Source organism: Conger conger, chromosome 8 (assembly GCF_963514075.1).
Source record: "Conger conger chromosome 8, fConCon1.1, whole genome shotgun sequence".
Lineage (NCBI taxonomy): Eukaryota > Metazoa > Chordata > Actinopteri > Anguilliformes > Congridae > Conger > Conger conger.
The window spans coordinates 53,170,256-53,192,498 of NC_083767.1; the positions used below are offsets into that span (position 1 = coordinate 53,170,256).

General features: G+C 45.6%; 2 protein-coding genes across 3 annotated transcripts; both read right to left on the reverse strand.

Annotated features, from left to right (window-relative positions):
* Window positions 1-224: 224 nt before the first annotated feature.
* scyl2 (SCY1 like pseudokinase 2) lies at window positions 225-13,413 on the reverse strand. Of its 2 annotated transcripts, none has more exons than XM_061252590.1 (18): window positions 13,278-13,413; window positions 10,622-10,828; window positions 10,269-10,426; window positions 9,427-9,571; window positions 9,021-9,170; window positions 8,399-8,620; window positions 8,153-8,269; window positions 7,523-7,648; window positions 7,102-7,278; window positions 6,407-6,529; window positions 6,071-6,184; window positions 5,788-5,920; window positions 5,428-5,546; window positions 5,095-5,195; window positions 4,894-4,963; window positions 4,105-4,194; window positions 3,583-3,702; window positions 225-3,058 (listed from the first exon to the last, which is right to left on the reverse strand). In XM_061252590.1, the coding sequence occupies exons 2-18, from the start codon at window positions 10,796-10,798 to the stop codon at window positions 2,453-2,455; spliced, it is 2,748 nt and encodes a 915-aa protein (XP_061108574.1). In that variant the 5' UTR covers window positions 10,799-10,828; window positions 13,278-13,413; the 3' UTR covers window positions 225-2,452. The 2 variants fall into 2 exon arrangements, with proteins under 2 accessions (XP_061108574.1, XP_061108575.1); XM_061252591.1 differs by having other exon boundaries at window positions 10,622-10,824; window positions 13,278-13,404.
* A 1,349-nt stretch (window positions 13,414-14,762) lies between these two features.
* Window positions 14,763-21,933, reverse strand: depdc4 (DEP domain containing 4). The gene is made up of 9 exons (XM_061252406.1): window positions 21,838-21,933; window positions 21,062-21,479; window positions 20,465-20,613; window positions 19,815-20,010; window positions 19,251-19,483; window positions 18,893-19,035; window positions 17,637-17,762; window positions 17,127-17,205; window positions 14,763-16,875 (listed from the first exon to the last, which is right to left on the reverse strand). The coding sequence occupies exons 1-9, from the start codon at window positions 21,911-21,913 to the stop codon at window positions 16,676-16,678; spliced, it is 1,620 nt and encodes a 539-aa protein (XP_061108390.1). The 5' UTR covers window positions 21,914-21,933; the 3' UTR covers window positions 14,763-16,675.
* Window positions 21,934-22,243: the final 310 nt, after the last annotated feature.

The window sequence follows — 22,243 nt, forward strand, 5'->3', positions numbered from 1 at the left end:
AGAACAGCCCTTCATGTATGTTTTTACTAGTTATGGATTTGATGCTTTAACCTGTGGAAGAACCTATGCACTTGTAAGTTGCTTTGGATTAAAAGCATCTGCCAAATGACTAAAATGTAAAATGTGTTTGTGTGATTTCTTTCGGAGAAATTACTAAACTGTATGCAAGCATGTAATCACTGGTCACAAATCAGCAAAGTATTCCAAAGGAAACAATAGTCATGTTAAAGAATACTAGAATGTATATTTTATATATATTTACAGGATTTCATCGAAGACTAGGAAAGATCCAACCCTCAGTCTGAACTGAGACGACACAAACACCCCATTCACAATACAAATTTCACAAAGACACGTTATACAGTTATTTCTCTCATATACAAAGGATCAGAAGTTTTGTAAAAGAATAGACTTTTGCTCTTTTTTCGGTTTAAACCAAATGTGTTGGGACAGCAGTAACCTTGTCGTGTTATTGGAAATGTAGCAATCGTGCTCACAGGTTCCTCAAATTTGTCATCACATAAATGCCACCACAACAGTGAGGGGGGAGGATGCAGAGCAGTTTCTCTCAACTCCCGAGCAGCATTCACAGGTCCCAGGCCTGCAGTCCGGAAGTCCATTCTGCATTTTGCACAGTCACAACCTTACTGCCCCCTGGGGGCGACTTTCACCAAACGGTGCCCTCAAAGAAATTCACATAAACCGCAAATTGTGTGGTTTGTGGCCAGTATAAAATGATCCTTCCTCGCTGAAATCTGCAAGAGGCAAATGGAAAAACAGAAAGCAGCAGATAAAACCACGCAGACCGACCCGCCTCAAAATGAAATTATTGCAAACACCTCTTAAGGCCTTTCATTAATCACTGCCACAGCAGGAAAGAGCAGGGTCCCCTTTAATCAGCGCTCCCATCAGAACGCATCAAGTATCTTAAATCGAACACTTCATTCACAATATATTACCACTGTATACTCCCTCCTATATATAAAACTGTTATAAATACTTTTAAAAACCTGTGTGGTCACTGTGGTACGACAGTTAATATAATGTGGACACTTCTCCAATGCGTCCGTCACCTGCCCTGGTGGAGGGACCTAGGTGCACCCCACCTTCAGCTCCAGACAGGGAGGGGTAGGAAGAAAGGCTCGATGAAGAGGCCAATGCACATAAACGCAAAAGCGCACAATATATCCACCTCAGGTATAAGGACGGTAAATACAGCACTTATTTGACCTGCTGTGGCCAGGCGTTCCCCATGTACAGACTCACTTCATTTACTCAGCAGAACAGCACACCTTTCACACCTCACACTGCAAAGGATCCCAGCAACATTCACCCTTTCACACCGCAAAGGAAGCCAGCAACATTCACCCTTTCACACTGCAAAGGAACCCTGCAACATTCACCCTTTCACACTGCAAAGGAAGCCAGCAACATTCACCCTTTCACACCGCAAAGGAACCCAGCAACATTCACTCATAAACTTCAAAATGGCCGACAGCATTCACCCTTTCACATTCTCACATCTATTCTCCTGCTGAAGAGGCAAGATTGGCAGCATTCACCCTCATTCACCCTCACACACACGACAGCAACGAGGCCTCTGGCCACACCCTCCCTCTCCCTCGGTGAGGAGAAGGCCGTTATCTCCCAGTGCGTGCGGGAGAGAGAATGGGCGAGACAGCTAGGGTCACACCACCTGGTCCCACACCCAGCAAACTGGAAAAAACAAAAACAAAAAACAACACTCAACTCAAACTGCAAAACAGAGCTGCCCGAGACACAGCGGGTGATTGGTGTGGCTGCCTAACGCGTGCGAGTCCTTCATGCTGTGGGGGGGATGGGCAGCTTCGGCTAGCGGCAGAGACAGTAACAGAGGCCCTGCGTAGCGGCCTGGAGCGTGGGAAGCAAAAGGGACAGAGGGGAAACCGCATCAGCGTGGAGACTGGCTGGTCTACTGCTCCTGGGTGGGTCACACACACACGCTGGTCTCGGCTGGACCCACGTGATCCTTTCAGTGCTGATATGGGAATCTGGGGAACAATGGCAGCACAGCTTATCGAGTTGATCTCAACCCAGCACCCACGGTTACTGATGCGGTACAGTATCTAAACCTCCGTTACTGATGGGACACCATATAAACCCCCCGGTATAGTTGATTAGACTCAGTATATGAGCAAAATCTCCCAGATGTGGGCTAGACATGGTAACCAATCCCTAGGGTAAGTGATGGGACATGGTAGAAAGGTCCTCCTTTGCCTCTGGGCTCCACTCACTGAGGTCTGCAGTTTGAAGGGACTTTAAGCCACAATCAGATCACATTCAATGTAATTAACAATAAGCCGGGACCTCCACTTGATTAAATTCAACAAGATCGCTATCGGTCACCCAGAGTCTCTGCGTTTTCCTCCCGTTGGGTCTCAGAGTGAAAAGGCGTGGGTATGTGAACGAGGCTCTAGCCGAAGAGGTCCTTCAGGTCGTTGTTGGCAGAGGCGCTTTGTCTGAGGGCGCCAGGGTTGATGGGCGGAGCGGCCATGGGCGCGGCCGTGGCCTGGGAGAAGTTCTGCGGGCTGAAGAAGGGATTGGCCTGCATGCCGAACCCCGCGTGGGCAGTGCCCATGGGCAGGGCCGCCGCCTGGGCAGGCTGCTGGGACCCAAACTGGTTGAGCCACGGGCTGGGAGCGGGTGTGGGCACGGGGGTCATTTGGTTGAGGGTGACTTTGGGCTTCTGCGGGGTGAAGAGGGAGTCGAGGGCGGACATGTCCGGGGGCTTGCTGGCCTGGGTCTGGGCGAGGGCGGAGAAGTTTGGGGTGCTGGTGGTGGTGGCCAGGCCCCCGTACACAGGGGCCCCGGGGCCAGACGGGCGCATGCCCATGTTCATCCCCGCCGGCGGGAAGCCCATCCCCGAGCCGAACCCGTTGCTCATGGTTCCCATGGTGCCCACCCCGCCCATGGGGGCCACCGAGGGGAAGCCGGTGGAAACGGCCCCTCCCTGCCGGGGGCCGGAGCTGAGGGACAGTGAGGTCATGCTGTTCATCAGACTGCTGGTCAGATCTTTCGCCTGGCAGAGATACAGGAACACAACACAGTTTCATTAGGGCATTACCTCTGTGGAGGTTCTAGTGTACAGTTATGAAGTGTTGCAGATATCATACTGGTATGTGTGGGCTTCTGCAGTAGGGGGTGCAGGGTGTCAGTAGTGCAGACAATCTTTCCTCAGGGAAATAATCAAGCAGAAATTATTTGTACAGTTGCCCATATATATGTGTTCCGAAACCTTAATGATTTTATTTCATATTGCATTTCTGTAAGGATACATTGCCTGTGTTACATTGACTGTTTCGGGTATAGGAGGTGGGTATGGTGGAGTACCTGAGAGGTGGACGTGTGTAGGTGGGTACAGGGGGTGGGTATGGCAGGGGACGAGAGAGGTGGGCACGTGTTGTGTGTAGGGGAGGTACCTGAGTGGTGGACCTGTGTAGGAGGGGTATAGGGGTATGTGTAGGAGGGGTATAGGGGTACCTGAGAGGTGGACATGTGTAGGAGGGGTATAGGGGTACGTGTGTAGGAAGGGTATAGGGGTACCTGAGGGGTGGATGCGGCTGCTTTCATGACATTGGGGGTGAGAGGCTGCTGAGTCCTCAGTTTGGCTGCTTGCTCCTGCTCCTTTGCCAAACGCTGCTTCTCCTCCAGGGTGAGAGACACCTGGACATGAGAGGGGACCAAGGAACACATTACACACGAACACACCGCAGAGAAGCACAGGGAGCAGTCCTTACCTCAGCAGCTAAAATCTAGGCCAAACAAGGAACAGAGGCTGTCGTTTGGATGCCATTATAAACCTCCCGTTGTTCACATTCCAAGTACAACATTTGTAGTTGCAGCAGGCCTGTTCTTTAATTACAAAATCTATGAACACAATGGATACCTTTAACGCATATCGCGCACTTATAATTACAGAAATATGACAGTCATCTTGGCCATTCTGGTGCAGTTAAATTCAGAGCTTGTTCAGAACAGAAGCAGACTCTGAGAATGACTGGACGTATGCTCAGACAGTGGCGTGGAGAGTGTGTTTACTGAGGCCGTAAGCCGGACAGTACGTACTCGGGATGGTTGTGGAGCAGGCACAGAAGATCCATTCTCTTTCCCATTCTGCCCGGCACTCGTAGAGTTCCCTCCGAAGAGGCCATCAATCTGTAGACACAGGAAGGGTCTAAGCATCCGCCCTCTAAACCGTACCAGCCTGTGCCCATCACATGTCAAACTGTTGAAGGGGAAAAAGTGTGGTCGCACACTTTCTTGTGATATTTTTATTATTATTATTTTTTTTTTTATGAATGTTTCAGCAGCCAAACCGAAAGAGAGTGCTTTCTCTTTGTGTTTTACATTCAAGTCCGTTGGTTTGCACCTTGCCAAACAAGAGGCATGTTTTCTATTACTTTTTCAAACTGCTGAAGCCAAGCAGGGCTGGGCTTGGTTTGTATGCAGACATGAAAACTAGGCTGGTGTTTGCCAGCAAAAAGCAGTGTTCCCTCTTGAACAGCCCAGTGATGGGGGTACTGTGCTGTAGGAGGAGCCACCATATGGGGGAGATGCCAGTGAACGAAGCAATGGACACTGGCTCTGCTGCAGCTCTACCAGTCTTGTGGGCAGACTCGTGACTCACAGCCAGGCTCGCTGGTGGAGTGTATGTGCCTCAGCCACAGTGCAGGAGATTCAAAATTAGGGATTAGAAAGGCAGAGGGGTGGGAGATACGCGACAGGGATACAGCATGTTAGATTTAGCCTGCAATTCAGAACTACACTAAACATGGGCTTGCCCACTTTTGGAGAGAGGAGCTAGAGGAAAGAAACTATGGTTATGGTAATGGTAAGACCAGCCCCTGATCTCACCTGGTTGCCAGGGCTGGGTGTGGACTTGGTTTCCTCGGATTGGCTTAGCGGGTTTGAGATGTTCAGTGACCTGGGGTGGAAGACGACACATGCAGAACACTGTTACCCAACTCTCAGCTCAGAACAACAATAACAATAAAAGCAGCTATGACAGATGTGACAGGTGTCTCTATGGTTACAGAGGAGTGGAGTGACAGACACCTCTGCTGCTCCTGCATGGCATGCAGCTGCTCCAGTTTGGTCTTGTGCTCCGCCTCCATTCGGCTCAGCATGTCTCTGATCACCGCCATGAAGGAGTTGAACTGAAACATACCAGAGACTCAGTAAGCCTCTTATAAAGACATGAAGCAAATGCATATGTGCAACTGTGTGTGTGTGTGTGTGTATGTGTGTGTGTGTGTGTGGGTGTGTGTGTGTGTGTGTGTTTGCGTGCCTTTGTGCATGTGCATGTGCATTTGCGTGTGTGTGTGTGTGTGTGTGTGTGTGTGTGTGTGTGTGTGTGTGTGAGCGTGCGTGTGTGAGCGTGCATCGCACCTGGTTGAGGTTCAGGTTGTTGTCGATGCTGAGGGAGACCAGATGGGGAATGGTCTTCCCCGCCAGGTGCTCTTTTGGGATCCCCAGTTTCTTATGGGAGAAGGTGCACTTGTAGATCCCTGTGGAGAAAAAAAACATTACTTCTGCTGTTCCGCCTCTGAATGGTGAAATGCCCATGACTCGTGATATTCACGATGTTATTTGTACACACACCAAACCCAGTTCACATTCTGCCACTGTAATGCGTACTACACAAACCTGCCCTTACTCTTACTGTTGTAGCACATACAAATATCAACCAGGGCCACTCCATTTTGTACACATAAAATAACTCATTTCAGAATTAGCTCCTCCCCTTACCCAGAATCCCCATAAGCACAGCAGGCTCCCTGGAAGGAATCTGCAGCAGGAAAGGCAGGATCTCGTCGATGACAAACCATTTATCCAGGTATTCCAGGATCTTCCCCAGACACACCAGGGAGTTGACCCGCACCTGGATAACACAAACATGGAGCCATTGAGCTTGGGCCTCTCGGCCTGTGAGAGTCTGTGTCCAAGCATCTGTGTAGCAGGGTAGCAGTGTGTCACTGTGGGGACGGGCCAGGTGAGTGCTATAGAGCTTGGATGTTCTGCAGTGACTCACCGCCAGGGAGGAGGTCTGAAGGCAGGCGGACTTGATTCGTGGGACCAGCGAGTTCTTCATGGACGGATAGTCAATCAGATTTGCAAAGGAGGGGATGATATTCAGGCACAGCTCCTGCAGGGGAACCATCAATTTAAGACAGTGCCCAAGTAATGCAATGCAGAGCTAGCGATGTGACAACTCAAGACATCTGTCCATCAAAGTATGCACACAGGATTTCAGTTTAGCTCTGACAGATTCCTGCATGTCACTGCTTCTTGGTCGTCTCCTAGGTGATTAATCCATCTTGCATGGGCCTGTTAGGAAGTGGTCTCCATGGCGACGCCATGGCCGTACCTGGATCTGTATGGAGGGAGCCTCCAGCGCACGGTACACCATGGGCAGCACGCTGTTCCTGATGTCCTCCGCAGGAGTCTTGGTCAGCAGCAGGTCCATCTTTTGCAGGAAGATCAGCAGGATCTAAGGAGAAGGCACAGGAAGAGCACGTTAACAGCACGCCTCAGAGACACGCATGCAAGTAAGGGTGGGCCATCGTCACACGTGCCACTTCACAAAGCAAGGCCACTCACCATGTTACCAGCCTGGGAGCATGGAAAAGGAACACACAGAGAACATGGCCATGACACAGGGCACAGCATTTCAACCAGCTTTCCCCTCCAGTGCATCACAGCAGGGGACAAGGAGGAGGCCACACTCTATCACCAAGCACCAATACTTAAAAACATGTAGACTGCAATTCTACCAAAGACAGATGCGTGCACATGCACACACAGACACAGACAGGCACATGATATTCATCCACTGATAGGAACAGAAATTCAGCCCTGAACCCTCTTAAGTTTAATCTTTGCCTCTGGAGTGTGTTATAGCAGACATGTGAATTTTGTAGTCAAACATAAGTAGGGAGATTGGTGAATGAGCTTGGTGAAAGAGTGCGCGTGTGTGTGTGTGTGTGTGTGTGTGGATCTGGGTGGGTCGGTAGTGACAGAGAATGGTTATCCTGAGCATGTAGGCGCAGTCTGCCGAAGTACCTGCACAGGTTCTTGCTGTTTGAAGACCGGGCCGAGATCAGGCATGATCAGACGCACGTACTCCTCCTTTGTGCACTCCTCAGCTATCAGCAGCACGTTGGGCAGGACAAAGGGAACCATGTCCGGGTTCACAAACTCGGAGGAGAGTGCTGGCAGGATTCGGTGCACCACCACGCGCTGAGCGAGAGAGGTCAGAGTTCAAGGTTCAGACTGTCCACAGCAGAGTAAACTGCATATTATCATGTCAAGAGGCCCTGCCAACTTGACAATTAATCTCAGAGAAAGAACTTGCGATTCTCACATCAACATGCTAAAATATGAATGCCAGCGTTAGCAATGCAGACGCAATCCGCGGGTTTTGCTTTGTCAGCAAGTCACACCGCAGAGCTCATCCTGGACAGCAAATCACTGGAGAGCTTACCTTGGGCAACTTGGGCAGAACCTTGGGTAAGCCCTTGTAGAACTGGGACTTCTGCAGATTGTCCCTTTGGAAGAGGGAATCAAAGTACTGCAACGTCATTGCTCCAACATCATCGAAGAACGGAACCTGTAAGCAAAACACACCTGACATTCACAGAGGTAGATGCCAGCCACTTCTCACAAACCCCTGAACACCTCTGTATAAACACTGCACACTCGTCTGTTAACATCAGTACCTCAGTAGCGTAATATGAACACTAACAGCAGGGGCCTGCATCATGAGCCAGGATTGAAGAGTTAGTTGAATAACTTCACAGAGGAAAACCCGGAACACTCCAAAATCCACATGGACTGAAGTAAAAAGAGCTATTCCGGGTTTTACTCAGTAGACCTGCCTTGTGATACAGGCCCCAAGTGTCTGTGGCGTCTGTCTGTGAACAACACAGGCGTCAAAGTTATCAGGTATAAATATAGCAGATATAAATATAGCCCTATACACTGATGTGCTTTGAGGCACTAATAACCAACTGCCAGAAAAATGATGAGTTCTGGATTACAGCCTGTTTCCACACATTTCCCTTTGTACCCACCCTAGTGTGGAATGTAACAGGGATAGCCACTGGTTACTTGCCTTGGTCATCTGGTCAGCATCAGGACGGACGTTGGGCGTAACGCTCAGGAGCATCTTTACATGCTCCCGTACCTCTTCAGGGATCTTGGTGAGGACCCCTGGCTTCAGTCGGCTCAGCTGAGGAGACATTTAAAAGGAGTCAAAACACAGCCACAGTGCAGCCATAATACAGAGGGCAAACACAGTGACCCGCTGGAGTAAAGAGAAGCTGTTGCCCTTCAGGGAGAGGCCAGTCAGGTCTCTCACCTGGTCCAGCTGTCTGCTGAAGCTCTTGAAGATGTCCTGCTTGTTGACCTGGAAGACAGGCTTCCCCTCGCTGAAGACGGCATGCATGACCACGCCCAGGGAGTACATGTCAGAGGCCGTTTCACAACTGACCGACAGGATGTACTCGGGGGCGAGGTACTCCGGGTTCGGAAGGCAGAGAGACGACATGTTGGGATCCCACTCCTTACAAGAGTACGTGGGCTGGTACACACAAACACACAAAGGCAAACTGATGAGACAAAATGGCTGCAACCTCCTCTTGTTCCGTAGCTAAAAGGTAAATGGACAGCATTTAAATTGTCTTTTTTTTCCAAAAGCACGCTACAATTAACACATCCCACTAACACACTTGCAGAAAAAGGCAGCCACGCAATGTGTCAACCATTACGGGTTAAGTGTCTCGCTCAAGGACACTTCGACACTTTTGCCCAGAAGGCCAGGGTTGGAACCAGATTGGCAGACGACCGCTCTACATCCTAACCTAATGTCACCCCCACTGCCTCCTCTGTGAACCTTCAGTTGTGCTCCACCCCCACCCTGCTGCACTAGTCAGGCACTGGGACCCATCAGCCCGGTGAAAAACTCTGATACTACGTCTCACCTCCTGATCTGACGGGTTGGTGGATGAAATGCTGAAGTCAAAGCCCATGATCTTCCAGGACCCACTCTTATTCACAATGATGTTCTCTGGGCACAGGTTTCCATGGACCATCTTCACCCCATTGTGGAGGAAGGCCAAGCCCTCTGAGATCTGTCAGAGGGGGGACAAGAGAGACTGAATAGCCACCTTCAACCTGCTGTGAACCAACATCTGACCAAACAAAACATGAGAAAGAGTTCACCAGTCCAAGAGCATTTAAACAAGTACCTCAGACCATCTCCACATTTTGGCAGTGAACAAAACAGCTTGCTTATTCTGTGCCATCAGCTGTATAAACTATCATTCCTAAAGATGAAAGTGAGCTGGGACTGGCAGAATAATTTTGCAGGGGTGTTTGTGGTCTCACCTGTAGGAGGCCATACTTGGTCTCCACGTCGTACAATTTGTACTCGCTGAGCTCTGATGGAAGTGGATAGGGCAGGTTCTCATGCTGACCCAGAACATTGGCCAAGCTGGCAAAGACAGGCTCTGTACAGAAGGCCAGACAGTCTCTGAAAAGGAAAGCATGAGATTCAAGGTCACTGAAGACAATGTGAAATAAACCACCAGTACTAAAAGTGCTGTTACATCAATCACATAGTGCACCGGTAAACAGATCTGTCTGAAGGTGAATAAATCCAACATGGCACAGTCTGAGTTCAGGGCACCAGGATTCAAGGATTTCAGTCTGCACTGCGTCAGCTGATCTAACTGATGTAGGAAGCCAATTCTCCTCCTGAGGGCAGAAACCAAGGAGAACTGAGGGCAGAATCCAAGGAGAACTGAGGGCAGAAACCAAGGAGAACCACTAACAGCAATGGCTGCCCTTCGCAAGATATGTGTTAGTCACTGCTCTCCTGAATCAACGGTGGATGTGTCAGCAAAATAATTAATCTATAAACATGACTGGGCATACCAAAAAAAAAAGATCACGCAACAAGGTAGCAAAACCTTTTGATAAGACTTTGTTCATAAGATTTCGTTCTAAAGATCTTTTTCCAAAATCTCAGATAAAAGTTGGGTTCTAATAGCATGCAAACCAATTCAAATTCATTCAGAAAACTACAACACGTTCTACAGGACGTGCTATTGAAATGACATTCAAATGTTATCGAGACCTTTCAGTTAAGAGTATTCCTGAAATGACCGAATATTAGTATGTAAAAGCACTCTGGGGTTGAGGAAAGAGGCAGCGAACGCGTCACTCACCGCGACTCCTCGAGCGGGTGCTGGACAGTGAGAAGGCGAGGATGTCGTAAGCGGGTCAGCTGCTGGACTCCTTTTTTCAGAGAGTCAACAATCTGGTCCTTTTCAAACTTCTGATACTTGTCGATCAGTCTCTTTTCGAAAACAAACACTGCTACTTCCTGGAAAACAAGGAATAAAACTAAGTATTTCCCCACAGGGAGAGAACCCTGCAAAATGTACTTTGTGACAAGAAGGCAAGGCTTGTAATATCACAGGAATCACCAATATGTTTCTGTAAATATGTGTCAGTGACCAACATGGTTCTGTAAACGTCCCATCCTACTTCACCTCAGCTGGGGGGGGGGGGGGCCTACCTGTTTCGTGGAGTTCTTGACTCCACTGTAAATTCGCCAGCACAGCCCTGGTCCACTGCTGGCAATGTGCCGGCCTACTTCATATTCTCGGGTGACCGGGTTACCCATGACTGCACTGGCGACATCCGCTTTCACCTTGGTGACGGTGCTTTTCAGCTTGTTAAGCATGGACTCCATGTTTTGGCCAACGGTTCAACCAGAGCCTACCTGGAGGAGGGAAAAAGGTTTTCATTAAAAACCCAACATTACTTAGAAGACAATCCTCGGAAAATACAAGGTCACCACAATCTACCAGAGAATGCATTAACATCAACAAGAAGTATCCAAGTGAGTCTTGTGTAATCATACACACATGAACATGTTCCATTTCACCATAGACCACACACACACACACACACACTATATCAACCTCTCCAACAAACAAGAGGCCAGCTCTATCTGAGGAAGGCGGAACTGTGATAAACTAGAGCTGGAACAGAATAGGAGAAAACAAGTAAGAGAGATAAGCCCTAAATGGGGTAAGACGACTTAATAAATAAAACACCTGTCGCTGTCCCCACTGCCTGTCAATTACATCTCTCAGGCACTGCTTAAATTCAGCCGTGTTGTGCATTTGTCTGACACAGCTCCATCGTTAGAAGAATACAGTAATGATGTTCCGGCTGACTGAATTAGCATTTCTAACACGCAGTCCAGAGCTCATTCCAACAGGGCCTTTAATTAGTCTCAGATCTCTTCTGCCTCAGATGCAAAGGCCTTTGTTCTTCTTGTATTAGTTTGTTTCTGTGACCAGCACACATAATTAAATAGCCCAAGTAAAGCATAAGCAGGTAGAAATGCTTAAACCAGGAGGGAGAGGAGAAACAGATTCAATAGCTTCGGTCTTCCTTGTGACAACAGAGTTTAAATGACACTTTATTCTGAGAATGTGCACTCGGTGCTGACAATTCTTTCGGGAAACATTTTCACACCGAGAGAGATTCAGTACAAACAGAAAATCAGCAAAGCCTACTTCTCACACCTACTGAATAAGAATAGGCTTTCTTCTATCAAAACTCATAAAAATCATTCTCACTGCCACTGTCTCCCAATGAATAAGTCACAGTACTCCACTTTAAATTAGGCCTACGTCTCCCGTCGCACATCAATATAAATTCTTCCAACTATCGTTTCATGCAGGATGACTTTCATTTATGAAAGCAGTGCTCCCAGCAAGCCTAGCCGGAATAAGTGTGACGGCTCCTGAGGGGCAGAACGAGCATGGCTGAGAGCCTGAAAACAGTGAGCCTGGGCTTCCATTCAGAGGCCGTGCTCACAGTGGAGGACTGGGCTCCCCTTCTCAGCTGGGTCATTGTTTGACAGTTTTTTCTTTCCCTGGGGTTTTTTTTTTGTAAACCTCACATTTCCAGTTTGTTACAGTTTTTCAAGTTTCCAATCCATTTTAGCCAAGACCTGACAACTTAAGAATCCAACCCAACAGGCATCCCCAACGTACAGTCCAGCAGGAACACACTGTGCTGTTAAGAACAGCAACTTGAATTGGGCACCACAAAAACATAAAGCTGCTCTAGCTAAATTGCATGGGAGGTCATAAAACCATTTATCTATAAACAAACAGACTTGCAGGTCTCATTGGAAGAAACTACAGTGAGCTCTTTAACATTTGGACAAATACCTTTTTTATTTTTTATTATTAAAAAAAAAAGTAATATGCCTCTATACTCTTAGATTTTCAATTAAACAATTTATGTGATTAAACTGCAGATTTTCGAAACAAGAGCTGAATATGGTTGCTGCACAGATGGGGGGTCTATGTATTAAAAGAGTTGTAATTTCTACACGGTGAAACCAGAAAGTAAATATAAATTAACTTATTTCTGACCAGCCAAGCAGACGAGTGGACAGACATCTGATCAACTGCTTCTTGACATAATTCAACGTTAGCAAACGTTAGCAAAAGCATGTTAGGAAGGGTATACAATACACTGAACAACGTTTTGGCTGCCGATTGCTACTGCAAAATTGATACGACCTTCTTCGCAGTTCGCTAATGACTCGCATCACAATGTTTTTGCAATTTCCTAACCAAGAAGTGAAGCAACGTTGGGTTCCAGCTAAGTTAGCGAGATAATTACTGTTACGCTATGTTAATACCAATTGAATGACTGCATGTCTATTAATGCTACAGCTACATGGCTAGCTATTTCAACATTCAAAGCTCACTAACAGGCTAGATGGCAAGTCAAGAAATATAATTTTCCAAATAACTCAGTTAGCTAGGTAGCTGGGTACCATCCAAACAATTTTTACATCCGGAAATGAGCGACAAATAAGAGCTAGCTAAGCTAACGTTGGTTACATTCATTAGCACACACATTCCACAGTTCTGACAATGACGTCACATAATACAGCTAATATTCTTGAGTATTACCTTAGGTTTATAGTGGAATACTATTCATTAGCAGCTAGCTAACTGGTTTTAACTAGCCTACGCAGGGCAAACGGTCTAGCTTTAGGCCCCTCGAATTTCAGCACCTGCTTGTTTGTCTCGCTAGCTGGTTAGCTGCATAGCTAGACGGCACTCAGACATAACAACAGTATTATTAAGTCGGGTTTGTCGTATATTTATTTTCTCTGTCAAACGTCTCGCACTTACCTGTGTCCCGAAGAAGGTGTCAGTGCTTTACTGATGCCAATTTCGTGTTTAGTGTAAACTGTAAATGTAACTATCAGCAGCGGCTGTGTTTCCCAGCCTCCATGTCGTCCAGCGTATAGAATCTGTCTACCTGCCCAAATGACGTCACATCCTACTTTTTTTTCGAATTTTTAATTCGGAACTTTCAGCGTATTCGCTCGTAATTGGCCCGATTGCTCAATGAACTAATGACGTCGGAATGACTTGTGGTCGTGAAATGCAAATACTGTCCACAGTAACGTGTCATACCCACCCTTTTTCACCATGTGACCAGTACGAAACCAGAAGTCATGGCATTGATTGTGTTCAAATAATGTATTTACATTTTAAAGCTGTTAATGAGAGCTAACCACAGTCAGTAATTATAAAAATTTTAAAAATCACCACATGACCCCAAAATACATTTTCACAGGGAAGTAATCTCACATTAAAACCAAGTTGCCATTTCCTCTTTCTGATTATTGTACATTAACTGATAACAAAGTATATACCATTCTGAAGGCATACCTGCTGTAATGAACATGCGATAATCCATTAAGATTTTACCTTTAAAACACATCCTTGTTTATATGCCAGACATAAATTGTTGTAATGTTACACCATTATTTACACGCACACGTTTATATGGTAATCAAAACAGTCAAATTCTGCAGTCAAAAACTACTGGAATGTCATTCTGGAATAGTCAGGTTTTCACTGATGAATCAATGTCCTGGATGATGTCCATGATAGTCCAGATAACTGAAATGTTACAGTATTTTAATCAATTGGTAAGGTTGACAAAGCAGTCTTCTTTATGAAACACATTAGCTTTGTTGCTAGCAAACATTTTTAAAGGAGTGGCTATCCTCAACCTCAACGTGTCGTTACCCAATAGCACCCTTTGGGCAAAGACACTCCGCTCTTTCTGCTGACTGAAGCCACTCTCCATTTATGAATTGGTTAGTCTTACCGATTTTAATTGTGGAAAGCTTTAGCTGTATAGAAACATACCCATATGAACCGTTGTATGAACTTTATCTCACTCAGGGATGCATGATGTGAGAAATTCTGGGCCATTAACAGCTGGCCTGGCTATAGTGACCTTCCAGTTTCACATTATAGCACATACTTCAACTTATGAAGAGAAAATGTAAAAGAAAGTATATAAATACAAGAACTAGTTTACTTTTTGATGACATTTTCACTTAATTTACAACCTTAGCAGCATATCAAATAAATAACCTCTCTGGTGTATACATGCTCTCTCATGACTGGCCATTACATCAGTCATTTTCCTAGTATTTGTTGATACTGACAAGTTTAATTTTAAGCTGTTATCCTCAGATACTGACACACCCCAATACAATTGTGCATTCCTAGCAATTATACATATGTCTCTGAATACCTTACACAGCTGACTCACTGAACAAGACAATCTAGGAAAAGAATGACAACAAAAACACACACAATTAAAGATTTATTGACTCAGTTACTGGTGAATTACATTTGTTAGTTTCACATACAGTATTTTAGTGCATCTCTAGTGCAACCATGTTGTAACCTGAATTCCACAGAATTCCATGCTCAAAATACAACATGGAAAACAGCAATGGCCAATGGTATTGAAGTCAAGAAATGTTTGCAAATCAAAGATCCTTTTTTGATTATAACTTTTCAGCACCTTTCATTTTCATTACCTTGACATTCTATTTTAAAACAGCTTAAGAACAAGAAAATTCTATCAAAACTGAATTAATTTGCAAACAGATCTCAGTCAATTTGGTTTGCCCAATTGTTGCTACATATGCACATGGCTTCAAATTGCTCAAAAGTGCTCAGTTTATTTGTTCTTCACCTGAGGTTTTCTGGAAAATGTACAAGAGAATAATACAGAATAGGCCTACACACCCTCGCTTGTGAGCTCGCTCGTGTGTGTGTCATTACTGCCATTACTGACCACTTATCCGAAAACGAACATACACAGGGCAGAGTCCATTTACTGAAGCCACTGTCCTTCCAATCAAAAACATCTCGAAATAATTTACTACCCCTGTGCAGTGGTCTTGGTTCCAGTTGTTTTGATTCATGCCCTTCACTGTATCACTGTCAGGGATTAAACATACAAGCCCAAACTGAACTGGACTGTATGCAACTGAAACCCTAACTCGCAATGTACATTTACCAGCACACGACTTCACCTGACATCAGTATCCTTTCAAAATGTCATGAAAATGATTGGTGTTAGCATTACTTTCACCATGCTCAAATTTTTTATAGAAATCATATTTATTTCACAAAATTCCCTTTCTTCCTTAAAATATAGTACAGCACTCCCACGAACAATTAGCATTCACTGAACCACACGATTTGTTTATCCACATCTCTTGAAAAATCTGTTGTATTTATGTATTCAAAAAGAATGCCATGTTCCAACATATTTTTTTAAAACCCAACATTAATTACTTTAATTGTTTTCAGTTATATAAATTCAGTTCTGTACCCTTTATCCGTTCATCACTGCAGAATATGCACGGGATTAATGTGCTCCTATACTGTATTACAACAAGATCTAAATTTCAAAGGTTATATTCTCTGGGGGGCAAAAATATATTTGGCACTTGAAAAGCAACCTCGTACTTTACTACCACGGTCCAACTTTTTATTGTGATCTTTCCCTGAACATTTATTATTATTTTTTTTTAATCCCTGCCTAATCCATAAGTACCTATGGCGAGGGTTAGAGTTTACCCATACATTGACAAAGAAGCATTAATAGAAATGTCAGGTGGTCAAAACATCACTCATTTACTCTTCAGATGCTTAAAATCTATGCACCAATTATACTCCTTTGCTTGACCAATCATCTAGCAAGAGCTTCACAGGTAAATCATGAGGCAAGCAAATTATTTTGCCTTCAGTACAGTACAGTAGCAGTTTGATCTGCTGTGTGGCTTCCATAACTGACACTGTAACCTCCTGGGTAAGAACATTAAAACATTAACAGTGGAAATAAACAAAACGAGCAACTGAATAAAAGGCTATCACCAAAGAATTAAAAATTAAGTTAATTTCAAGGAATTACAATGCTATTGCACCCAGTAGTTGCAGCAGGCAGCCTAGCTACAGTGTTTGGACTTAGTGCTAATCATTTACATTTAATGCTCATACATCAGAGTACCAAGTAACATTAGTGTTGAGGTGAGAAATAATCGATTCCTACTATAAGTTAGCCATTTCTCGTCAAAAACTTGAACACGGATTCTGAGCTAATGACACCCCAAAACGGACCGCCCAGGCCAACCAGCGTGTCCGCTGCATGAATGAGTGAGGGAAAGCCAGAACGGATTACTTTTTGTCACGGTGTTGCAGTGCTCACACTAGAAGGTGCTGGAGAAATGCTGGAGGAAGACCACTGGATGGTGCTTCTGGAAGTCCTTGATGAGCCTTCTCTTGTCCTTCAGAGGCATGGAGGCGCTCAGGCTGATGTGACGGATGAGCTGCTTCAGGCTTTCCAGAGTGGCTTTCTCCCTCTGGTCCTCATACTGCTCCACTGTCACACGCTGGCAGAACGAGAACGCTGCCAAACGGTACAGACATTTACATTACATTACATTATTGGCATTTGGCAGACGCTCTTATCCAGAGCGACGTACAACAAAGTGCATACCCATAACCAGGGATAAGTTCGCTGAAAGACCCTAGAGGGAAGGACAATTTCAACTGCTACCTGTACAACAAAGATAAGGACGAGACATTCATATGAAAGATTACTTCTCCAGTGTTGAACCAATGCTGCCCAGACCAAAATCCTCAGTACAGAGTACTCACTTGTTGTTATATCGGCATCCCCTCCTTGCTGCAAAGCTTGCAGGGTCTTTCCGACAGCCTCAGTCAATGATGCTGGGGTCTATTTCATTGTGTTAAAACAAAAAGGTCATACATGTACGCATTAATTGTGTCAAAGGTGCAATGACTTTTTATCAATAACAATGAGCCTAAATAGGTCATATTGAACGCTCCTCTGTTAATTAGTATCAGCAACGGTCAATCAGAAATTCCACACATTCCCTAGGTTGGTAATTAAATGACCCTTTCTGAACAGTGTTCACAGAATTGTGCTGTATGGGACAGTGTGCCTTGGGGCTGGGCAGTTTTCTGGAGGCATCACTCCTGTGGGAGAAACTGCCACAGGAACTGCCTTCACGGGCCTGACAGGGCTGTACCAATGTATAGGCGACCTTACTTTTAAAGAGCCACTAGATTGGCAGCCCAGATAATGTGGGTTTCTAAAAACAAATGACTTGACCTCACAGACAGGTACTGGAGAGTGGGCTATACCTTGAAGAGTTGGGACTGGTTGTCCATCAGAAACAGAACCAGTTCCTCACTCTGAGTACGGGTCAGGGCGTTACTCTGAACGATGGCCTTCAGGAAGGTCCGAACGACCGTCGCTCGGTTGTCTGCCTGCGTCCAGAAATACAAGAGAAACCAAAGCTTCAGTTCCAGTTTAATGTACATATTACACAAACATCCAATGCACATTTCAGTACAGATCGCCTGCCCAATAGAGTTAGTTGCTAAAACATGTTGCTAAAACAGCAACAATCTATAGAAAGTAGCTTATCAATTTGTTTACCAATCTCAGACCAGTCTTTGGGGACCCATTGTATATGCAAGTTTTTGCCTTTTGATCAGTTAAGGTTGTTTAAGTTTGACTGTAATTTCTTCCCTAAACTTAATTCAACACAGTCCAGATTTGTCTTGTTGTCATGTACTTGAGCAATTGGAGCCCAACTAATTTCTGCTGCCAGCATGTAGCTGGTTAAATCATCCCCCAGCAGACAATAAAGGTGTCAAATTCAAAGACGATTGCTGCAATGCAGAGTTTGCGATAATGGTTGGAATTAAAGCTAGCATACACAATGGATCCCACACGACTGAGTTTGGAAAGCACAGTGTTAAAGAGCTGGTTTAAAGCTGTTGTGAGGTCCCAGCCTGCTGGTCAGGTACAGTACCTGTCTATGCAGACGGACAGACTCTGGTACAGTACCTGTCTATGCAGACGGACAGACAGACACAGTACCTGTCTATGAAGACGGACAGACTCAGGTACAGTACCTGTCTATGCAGACGGACAGACTCTGGTACAGTACCTGTCTATGCAGACGGACAGACTCTGGTACAGTACCTGTCTATGCAGACGGACAGACTCTGGTACAGTACTGTCTATGCAGACGGACAGACAGACTCAGGTACAGTACCTGTCTATGCAGACAGACAGACCCTGGTACAGTGCCTGTCTATGCAGATGGACAGACAGACACAGGTACAGTACCTGTCTATGCAGACGGGCAGACAGACACAGGTACAGTACCTGTCTATGCAGACAGACGGACAGACAGACACAGTACCTGTCTATGCAGACAGACAGACACAGGTACAGTACCTGTCTATGCAGACGGACAGACTCAGGTACAGTACCTGTCTATGCAGACGGACAGACTCAGGTACAGTACCTGTCTATGCAGACGGACAGACAGACACAGGTACAGTACCTGTCTATGCAGACGGACAGACAGACACAGGTACAGTACCTGTCTATGCAGGCGGACAGACTCTGGCTGCGCAGCTGCTGCCATGAAGCCCAGCAGACTGTGGAGCTCGGCTCTCGTGTCCGGCTGCAGCAGCCGCAGACACAGCTGGGAGGCCGTGAGGGCGTGTTCCTGCTTCCCACAGTCTGAGGCGCAAGCAACGGCAAGAGACGGGATCAGGACAGGGAGAAGGGCGAGAGTTTGGGGGTGGAAACCAAAAGTCAGGGTGTTCAAACGTAACATTGCAATGATGTTTCAGGGGCATTATATTTCAGTTGAATAGCAAGTGTTTTGCGAGGTGCAACAAAACTACAGAAACATGGCGGGCACGATGTGCTGTTGTAGAGGAAAGCAGCCTCACCAAGCAGTTCCAGTATGGCAATATGGATGTCGAGATAACGGCCAGTAAGCAAGGGCGCCCTCTCCTGGCCGCTGTAGTACTTGGCAATGGCGTCGAACAGCAGCCTCTTCTGTGCAGACAGGCTCTTCTCCCCAACAACACTGCCCTGCTGGAGGTGCTCCCCTGCCACCACAATCAGCTGGTCCGGGAAGTGCTCCAGGCAGTCAGCAGCAGCAGCCAACCAAAAATCCATCCTATTATGGGGTCAGACATAGATCTAATTTCACATTCAGTTGCCGTCGCTGTGTATCATATTAGATGGAACAGCATCCCATAAGGAAAATTGCTTAGCACATATAATAAAATCCAACATGGAAATTGCATTTGGCTTGACTCTAAAGTTATGTAGCATTAAGGTAGCCTTAACCACTAAGACTGGGTTCATGCAGTTCTCACTCATTCCAGTAAGTTCAAGTGTCAGTTCACAGTCCTGACTGGGGTAGGGTCAGTGTACATGTTGCTTCTGTATTCAGAAGGGACAATATAGAATTGCGTTACTGACTGCAGAAGGCTTCTGGTACTAACTCGGGAAGGTTGAGGCTCTGGGTGACTTCTCGGTCCACACAGGTGTTGGAGATGACCAGGTCAGTGTGGTTACTCAATGGGGCAGCTCTCTGCAGCTCAGTCTTGCCTGGAGAGGTCAGGATGCAGTCCAGGATGGGCAGCTCTACAATCTGCAGCAACTGCACAAAGGTCTGCTGCTTCCACACCTCTTCTACCACTAGGGGGGCAATAGAGAACAGTGACTGGGAATGCACCAAAATCTTAATAAACTGATGATTTCGAAAGATTTCTAATGAACTAAACTTTAAATGACAACAGTAACATTGAAGATGAACCACAGGCACAGTAGTGTTCTGAGCAATAATGACACTCGTGAAGTCACAAATATTTTTCATTGCTAGATCAAGGCCTAGAATCTAGCCAGGCAACTGAATAAATCTAATCTAATGAAAAATGCAGCATCTCCAGCAAAAGGTGGGTTATAAGTTAAGGCTGATCCTCTTGAGGAAAGGGCAATTAAATAACAACATAGAAAAATGACATAATGTAAAGATGTTAACTAAACACACTCCTCAATATTTGATGCTTCTTGTCAGACAGTTGTCAGCACAGTGGGGAAATATAAATCCCATCTCAGCGCTTAGCTACATCACACAGACAGAAGGCATTACCGGTCTTGGACAGGAAGCTGGCAGGGGCAGCGGTCATCAGGGCTGAAGGGGTGGAGGGGTGCAGATTGATGGTCTGCAGCAGCTTCTCTAGCCTCCTGTCTGAGGACTCCATGGCAAGAGGGTTGGAGATTGTCCTCAATTGATCCAATCTAGGGGTGGGGAAGAGGTGATACTAAAATCATTCATTCTTCACTGCTTGGGCTGTGTTTTTGCACTTAAAACAACAATTCCATTACCACTGCTGTTTGTGCAGTCTGACCAAGCAGGGAGTAGTCTCGAAAACCAAGAAAAGTTAAGAAAACCACGCCAGCGTTAAAAAAAATCTGTCACCTTATGAACTGAGAAACATCCTTGTGAGCAAGTCAAAGAGAAACAATGACAAATCCAGTCGTAAATCTCATGTCTATCACATTCTATAAGCGTGGTGCTGTTCAGTAGATGGCGCTCATGGTAGCTTTCTGTATCACTTATTTATATACTGTTAAATACACCTCTAAAGATTTTCAGTTTGCAGAATTATGTATTTCCTAATACATTTGACTTTAGTAGTTAACCTTAAAAAACCCCACAATCACACCACAGAGCTTTAGCTGATACCTGGGATTTTTTCTCCTCCTCCAGCTGATCTCATCCGGTCTCATATCCTCTTCCCCACTCTGCTTCTCGTTTGAGCCGGGCAAGGCATCCCTGTCCAGGAAGCGGTACAGGCTACAACTGGAGTCTTCAAACACCGCGTCCTTCTGGCGGCGGAACAGCTTGGTGCCAACAGGTTCAAACACCCTGGCCTCCATCAGGGCCTGGCAGAGGCGGGTGGCCTTGAGACGGGACACCTCGCTGGAGCAGAAGTATATGTTCTGCATCAGGTGGCTGAGCAACACGTCCACCGCATCCGAGCCCGTAAAGCAGTCGCTGTGCGTGCGCAGGTGCTTCCTCCGCGGCCTCACCTCTAGCTGTGAGTGCAGAGCAAGGATTAGACTCCTCCAAAGCTGAGTGGCCCGAAATGGTCCAGAAGAACCTGCAGGGAGGAACAGGTGAGTGTACATTCTCCTTGTTCAGCAGTATGCTATTGGTTAGACTGGTTAGACTGAATGTGTAACATTGCAATTTGTTTATGATCGGAAAGCGTATACCTTAATAACTCAGCTGATATTTATTTTCAACTTTGTTATTTAAGATCTCCTTTTCTATACCTGAATGAAGTCTAAATGTGGCTAAATCAGAAACCTAACGTTAGCTAAATTAGCTCATTGGTCCCCACAAATCTTTAGGATATTGAACTAAATAATAACACATGCGCTTAAGTGAACATTGTGCTTTCTGTATGCTGTTTGTGTTTACTAGTTTAAAGTCAGCCGTATCAAACATTATCTCACCTATTTGAGCATTTTCCCGCATGCTTCGCGTTTGACTGTTTAATCTTCTAAACCTAGGAGTCAAATCGACCGCCATCACGAACCAGGAAACGACGTTATATGGATTGAACCAATCCATATTACCGGATTGAAGCGTTCACTCTTTTGTAAATTTATTCACATAACTGATACAAAATATAGGCTATATGCTATATATTTGTATCTTTAAAACACTTTTCATAATGACATTTTCAATTTACGTTAGCATCCTTGATCCTTTATCGAACACTTGACCAACAACTAAATATGGTTGAATGGTTTGTTCCACTGTCAGTGTCTAAGCTACTCAAATAACGTACAATATGTTATGCGTGCCAAGTAAATTGAAGTATAGAGGACTATGTTTTGTTTTTAAGTCGTAACATAT

Bases quoted from the DNA above. Each gene is read 5' to 3' on its own strand.
- scyl2 (XM_061252590.1), bottom strand. From the start codon at position 10,798: ATGGAGTCCATGCTTAACAAGCTGAAAAGCACCGTCACCAAGGTGAAA. The intron at 4,195-4,893 runs GTGAGATCAGGG...CTGTGTCTACAG, and splicing joins CACCCAGCCCTGGCAACCAG to ATTGATGGCCTCTTCGGAGG. The intron at 3,059-3,582 runs GTACCCCTATAC...TATCTCTGCCAG, and splicing joins CAGCCGCATCCACCCCTCAG to GCGAAAGATCTGACCAGCAG.
- depdc4 (XM_061252406.1), bottom strand. From the start codon at position 21,913: ATGGCGGTCGATTTGACTCCTAGGTTTAGAAGATTAAACAGTCAAACG. The intron at 20,011-20,464 runs GTAATGCCTTCT...TTGCCCCCCTAG, and splicing joins CAGCTTCCTGTCCAAGACCG to TGGTAGAAGAGGTGTGGAAG. The intron at 19,484-19,814 runs GTTAGTACCAGA...ACCCCATAATAG, and splicing joins CAGAGCCTCAACCTTCCCGA to GATGGATTTTTGGTTGGCTG.